General features: G+C 35.9%; 1 protein-coding gene across 1 annotated transcript in view; it reads right to left on the bottom strand.

Moving 5' to 3' along the window:
* Positions 1-347: 347 nt before the first annotated feature.
* The window catches only part of VRK1 (VRK serine/threonine kinase 1), a 34429-nt gene continuing 27553 nt past the window's right edge, over positions 348-7223 (bottom strand). Inside the window, exon 13 of the mRNA XM_068398981.1 lies at positions 348-588. Coding sequence (XP_068255082.1) covers positions 506-588 — 83 coding nt within the window. The 3' untranslated portion in view covers positions 348-505. The remainder of the gene's footprint in view (positions 589-7223) is intronic.

Raw genomic sequence — 7223 nt, 5'->3', positions numbered from 1 at the left:
ATTTTTGTCTTATGTTATCTTTTTTTAATTCAAACACTTGAAATATTTAAAAGATGTCTCTACTACTTCAGATTTCATCTCAGTGTACATCTAAGTGACCTCCAATAAGACTTTACTCAAAATTAGAAGAAATCAGATGCAACACTGCTGTTCCTTATAAAGTACCCATAACAAAAACTAAATAAGGCTTTATTTCTACATTATAAAGCAGAAAAAAAAGCACTTTCTTTTAGTCTGCCTTAAAGACATGAATTTGTGTATATAAAGAATAAAAATGCATCCTCACTTCAAAGTTGGCAAAATTTTGCATTAGTATTAAAGTATGCATAATTATGCAAATATTTTATAAAACATTTCTTCTTCAAAAACAGGTACAAACAGCAGTCCATGTTTTTACAGGATTCATCACTTAAAAATGAAAGAAAAAGATTCCAGTGCTACAGTAACTGAAAAAAACCCCAGAGACGAGCCAAAGAGCAACTTAATTTGTTGTTCCATGTATTATTTACTTCTGGACTCTCTTTCTGGTTGCTGTGCCTTTCTTGGGTTTGGGTGAGGTCATCTTCCGGGTTCTGGTAGCTACTGCATCTGCAATTCAAACAAAAAAAAAGACAAGACATTCTATAAAACAAAATAACAGAAGTGGATCACAAGAAAATACTTGTAGTCTTTAAGAGGACAGATCAACTCAAATCATAAATTTAGCTTTGACTGGGGGGATGGGGGATATATGACATGGACTCAGAATAATTTAACACAGTTTCTGGGCACTGATTTTCTCCTGAAAAACACATGGTACAATTCAACTTCTCAAAACAGCAGTATTACATACAATTGAGCCAATTTAATAGCTCACTTCCACCAAAAGATGAAGAATCAGATCCTTTTCAAATCCTAAACCCCTCCAGCCTCCCCATGCACCAACTTTCAGTTCTATGATCCCTCCCAGCATTAAGCCATTTTTGGTGCTCTTTGGACCTTGTGCTAAGCTGATACAGCTCCATAACTTTGCAAAGAATTTTTTTTCGGTCTAGTATTCTCATAGTTTAGTGAGTTGCAGCAGCTTAGAGAGTTCTGAATGGAGCTTATACAAAGGGAGGTGGAAAGCACACAGGTAAAAAAGGAGATTTTTGTTTGGCAGTGTTGAGCTGTTAAATCAGCTCAGCTATCAGTGCAACTTTACCTACAGATTTCAAGATATTATTTGACAATATTTTATTAACAAACGTAACGAACAGTGCCATCTAAATAAGATTCCTAACAAACCGGGCAGGCAGGTTGTTCAGAGACCACACTTAAATGCAATAATAAAAAACTCCCTGTACTTTGATTCTTTCTTACCCACTAGCAGGGAAAAGGAAAAAAAACACCACCACAGCTCATTTGCGTGAATCACATTCAACTGTAGTCACTTTGAGAAAAAAAATATTACATATAATAAAAATTACTTTCACAAATGCAGTAACAATGAAATGATTTTAATCTCCTAGTCATGGTATTATTTTTTAATCCTGACTTCCTCCTTGAAGTCTAGGCCTAACTATTTAAGTTCTTGCTTGTAAAACTATATATAACTCTACAGTTCCTGTCAACTTCTTAATCTGCATTACTGACAAAGAAGAAAAGGTAAAACTGAGTTTCATGGAAGTCCTTAAGAAAGAAGCCACTTTCATAAGACATCAGCCTTTGAGCAGTATGAGTCACTGATTGTTCAAGCTCAATGAGTAAATTTGGGGGAAAGTAAGGAGGCAGAGAACAATGCAAAATAAACCAAAATAATCTTGAGTCTACCCAAAACCAAAACCACACCAAGAAAAGCAATGAACCATTGCAAACAGTTTTGCTTTCATGTTTGTTTAATTTTACATAACTTAATTTGCTCTTAAAATGTTGATTTGAAATTAATAGCAAAATTAACTTTGAAGAATTTTTCCATTCTTGAAAATGAAATGGAGAATGAAAAATTATTCTTGTTCCTTTTTCGTACAAAAGCATTTGCTGCATTCAACATAAAACTACAAACATTTTTGTTCAGACAATACATCTTTGATTAATAAATCACTTCAAAAAAACCAACAGACAGCTCTGGTGATGGTCTCTTATTGAGCAGAGCAACTTTATCAATGAAAGATCTGTTCTGGCAAAACACCACCACCTCCCCAGCCGCTATGTAAAAATCAGATCTATTCTCATACCCTTATAAGAACTGGTAGCTAAAAGCTATACAAGCAGGTACAATAAACTAAAGTAGTAACTTAACTATGTAAATAATTCCTTCTCCCAGCTAAATTCTGGTTTATCTTTAAGCATTAATTTTGTGACTTTGAAAAGTATAAACATTTCAGCTACTATAATTGTGAATTCTAGCAACAGACATGTCTTCTGAGTTTCAAATTTAGTCTTAGTGGTATGTAGGCCAAGTTATCCTATGAACTGTACCGGTTTTCCTCTCTCCACCCCTCCTGAGATTTTTCCCTGGAATCTTTGTATTGCAACAGAAAGCAGAGAATGACCAAAGTTTTCTCTTCAAGAAAAACCAATAACCCGATCTTTTTCCCCTTCATTAATCTTCACCAGTTTTGACTGAGGCAACTGATTTTTCTTCCCATCGAATCATAGACTGTGTAATCAAATGCTGCAAAGACAGGTCAAACTCATGTTCTATTATCAGAAAGACTGTCAATATGAAAATTATGACCTTAGGTAGGAAAATACTACAGATGTTTGTTTATAGAGAAAAAAGAAATGAGTTATCAGATTTTCATGTTTGTCTTTCAGGAATGTAGTATTTCATGGTCGTCACAGACAATACAAGCAATTGAAGCTTACTAATTCCCAATTCCGTAAGAGCTTACCCATTTCTAGTTGCCCATGCTGGAACACCAAACAGGAGAAGAAAGCTACTCTGTCTCTGATTTTTCCCTTATCTTTATTGCATTAATGAGTTATTTCCAGGCTTTTCTAAACAAACCGTGATCATGGCAAATCTCTAAGTGAATCATAACAAAAAGGAAAAAACTCCTTGTCCTGGTTCTTTTATTCATAATTTCAAACTTAAGCAGCAGAAATATTCTCTTAAATTGATTAAGTTAACTATGTTAAGCTCAGAATGACTGCTCTCAACCCATGTTTAGCTTCAAAGTTTACAGCTATTTCAGAACTGAAGGTCTTCCGCACCAAAAAGCTCCTGTGTATTTTCAAAATTAGTTAGCCTGGTAACATACATTGCCCCCTCCCCACAACCTTTTCTTGTGAGAGAAATGTCAATTTTGTTTATGAAAACAGGAGAAGTCCTGTGTGGGCAGCACCAAATGAGGACACAAACAAAGTTATTACAAGCAAAGAAGAGGGTTTTTATAAAGCAGATTAAACTGAATTAGGTTGAAACAGCAATTTAAATGAGGAAGAATTATACAGGCAAAAATAAACCAGATGGTGTCACTGCACAGCTTGTTTTGAGACTGGAACAAAGTTCAGCAGAGGCATAGAGAGTCCCACAGGCTCTAGCGGAATTATTAGACAAGTTGACTGGGATATCTGATCCTCTCTGTGTAAATGGTATTATAAGGCAACTTTACAAAAGAAACCCAGCAGTACTGTGTATAGTCTTTGGCTCTATCCTTCAAGAAAATTCTGAGAAAAAATGGAAAAAAAAAAATCAGGAGTGGTGATCATTGTTTCTAGTTCTCTAACAAAAAAAAAAAAAAAAAAGGAACTGAATTTAACTAGTTTATTTGAAGAAAAGAAAAAAATGGATGAGAGATGTGATGGTGCAGCCTCTTGTACTCATCAAATGCGCAAAAGGTTACTGCATAAAATGAGAGCCATTTTCATGTCCACAGTGGATAGGACAACTGATAAGCTTAAGGAAAATTCATATTAGGTACTAAAAATATCAAAAGAAAATACTCCACCTTATTAAACCCTTTTTAGTATTAACTATCCTTAAGTATTACAAGTGGTGTTGACTAGGGATGTTTTAGAATCTTAATCATAGAGGTTTTAAGAGAAAACATTGATATGTATCAAGATTAACACAGATTTAGATAGATAAGCCTTTCCTTAGGCTGGTGTATAGAGCAGATCACCTCTTGATGTCTCTTCTCATCTTGTTTTCCGATTCTACATACACCATTTTAGAAACACACATAAGTCTTATGAGTAAGAGAAATAAAACTGTACTTGAGTCAAAAAATGAAACTTTCTATAAAATGACAGGTTCCTTGGTAAAAATAAGTAGACACCAGAGTCCCAAGTTTCCCACTTAATTGCCTGCTTTGATGGAAATGAGGATAGTGAGAGATTCTGAGCATGAAAACACAGCTACCGAGTAGATGAAATCAGGTATGATTCAGGTGTTAATGATGACTTTTAGGTTACATCATAGGCTAGGATATTTGAAAAGAGAACCACATATAGACTTTAGACTCTAGGCAAACATCAGGTAAGTGAAAAACATCTAGCAGCAGGCATGCTGGAGGTTAGCAACTGCACCACTTGCCTACGCTGAATTTACACCTGACAAAGACTGAGTACATGCCAGTCTCTGTAAAACGGCTGAAGAGTTTCAGCAATTCTAGTCTACTACAAGTGTAGTTTAAGAGCTTGCATAATCATCATTAAACAACACAGCTAACATCTTTTGCCCTCAAAAGAAGCACATGCATTCAAATACATTGATCAGACACTGCAAGGTTTCCTTTCTTAAAAAAAAAATTCTAATGTGTGTGCACACATGTGCATAATCTCACACACACACACTTTGCTATATGTTTATCTCTTTATGAAACAAAGGTCAATAAATCTGGAGTGCTGGTCCATGTGGTGGAGAGTTCTCAAGTGGTTTCTGGAAGAGATGTTCTCAGACTAGCTTCCACATAGATGGAGCTTAATCATAATTTTTGTATAGACACCCAGTGTGCCACAGCAGGACAGTCTTATGACATTTCTTTAATACTGGCAACTTCATGTCACATATACTGAATTGCCACAGTTGAGCTGAGGAGTGATCAAGTAGGAATGAGAGGGCCACTGACCTAACACAACTCTCCCTAGCCAACTAAATATGATCTTGCATATGCCACTATATCAGATCTCAGTGCAATAAATTAAACCAAGAATATGGTTTTTTTTACTAATTTAAGCAACTAATTGTGGACTTGTAATTTCCAAAGGAAACAAATTTAGGACTGTCAGTTCTTCAAAATTCTTCCACTGACCATAGTATCACTTTTGTCTTGCAAAATGTGCTTCAGTCATAGTTCAGCTGTCTTTGATCATATCAAATAACCAAGTCATTTTGCTCGATGGCTGCCTAGGAGACCTTTTTCCTTCAACTGCTCCTTAAAAGGGTCCTACATTCATCAAACCAAAAAGGGAAAACAAGAGAATGGAACCCATAAAATCTCTATTTACATATGGAAGGAATAAGAAAAAAAAAAAAGCATTAGAAGCTGAGACTACACTCAGCATCCATCTGCAAACATTAAATGGGAACTGAAGCCAGACTGTGTAGCATTTAATGAGAGTTAAGCATCACACTAGTCTACTGGTCTCAAATTAGTTTGGGTAGTTTGAATATGGTGCCAAGGAAGATCTGCTTTTCTGTTAAGATGAATTAAGGAAGAGTCTGTAGTCCCCTGACAAGCCCTTTCCCAACTCGGCCAGGGAACCCTGCATAGCTGATAAAACCTTGTAGTGTAACACTTCTCAAGAATTCTTCAGTAATTGGAGGGCTGTTGAAGCAACTGCAAGGGTGAAAAATAGTAGTTTTGGCTAATTGGCTCATTCTCTTTTTCTCAGCAGTTCTTTTCTCTACAAAAAAATCAGAAATGAGATTCAGACAAAAGAACAGAGAGACCAGAAGAATGCAAATATGGACTTGAATTCCATGAAATATATGATTGTGGGGTGGCGATAAGAGAAAGTAAGTTTGTAGAGTTATGGGTGGGGTTTGGCTTTAGGTACTCTGTTCTTCCAAGTCCCGTTTCCTGCAATAAATGAAGCTGATACATTTCCATATGATAATACAGAAAAACATCAGGACACAAGAATGTATTAATTGATGACTCTATGCCTGCGAATTTCTTAAAGATAACATTGAATCTATGAGTGTTCTTTTAAAAATTTTATATTAAAATTGTTCCAGATAAAACTGAAACTGATTTACTTCTATTTGTAAAAATTGCTTTACTGAAGACACTCCAAAACACAATTGTACACACACACATACAAATCAGTAGTCCCATGCAGCATGTTTTTAAAAATAGCCCTCCTCTCCACCACACAGCGATTTGCAGGTGGAACAAAGCTTAATTCAAATATATTACTTGCAATCTTGAAAAAGTTTAGTTCCTTGTAAAAATCTGAGTCACTGCAGTACAATTTTTCTTTCTTTCCTGTAGAAAAATTTCACTCGCAAATTTTATATCTGAGTTTGAGTTGCAACACTTGTTCAGCATACTGCAATACATCATGAGAGTGGTGAGACACTGGAACAGGTTGCCCAGAGAAGCTGTGGCTGCCCCCTCCCTGGCAGTGTTCAAGGCCAGGTTGGATGGGGCTTTGAGCAACCTGGTCTTATGGAAGGTGTCCCTGCGCATGCCAGGGGGGTTGGAACTAGATGATGCAATACACCCCTGCAGAAGCATTGGTGTATATGTACAGTGTATGCCAAAATTTGCTATTCTGCTTTAACAGTATCATCACTTATAAGCCTGTATATTTTACTATCATACATGAAGGCAGCTAATACTGAAAACAGAGCTGTAACAGAGTGTGGAAAAAAAACTTCATTTAAATAGAAATTATCTATTCTGATAGCATTTTTCCTGGTGGAGAGACATTGACTAACATAATACTTCAACATCATCCATATTACCTTAAAAAGGATACCTCTCAAAATTCAAGCTTTTAGGAAAGCATATGGGTTCCAGTTATCACAGGAAAAAAAAAAAGAGGAAACTGATAACATGCTAATTTAAAAAAAGAACAATTTAAGAATTCCACAAAATTTTGTGCATCTTGTTTTGAAAGTACAACACAAGTTGTTTCTCGAGGGCTTTCTCAAATTCTTTTTCTAAAAAGAAGAGTCTAACACTCTTGCTTGACAGCTCCAGAAACACTGATGGCTGACATGATTGAAGGAGATGGCCTTTCCTGAAGGCCATCTGAAGTGGCCACTCTTACGCTAAGAACAACCAGGGGGAGCAGACAGAAGCAGC

Source organism: Nyctibius grandis, chromosome 4, assembly GCF_013368605.1.
Source record: "Nyctibius grandis isolate bNycGra1 chromosome 4, bNycGra1.pri, whole genome shotgun sequence".
Taxonomy (NCBI): domain Eukaryota; kingdom Metazoa; phylum Chordata; class Aves; order Nyctibiiformes; family Nyctibiidae; genus Nyctibius; species Nyctibius grandis.
Note: the sequence above shows the minus strand (reverse complement) of the source record. Positions and strands in the feature narration are given on the sequence as shown.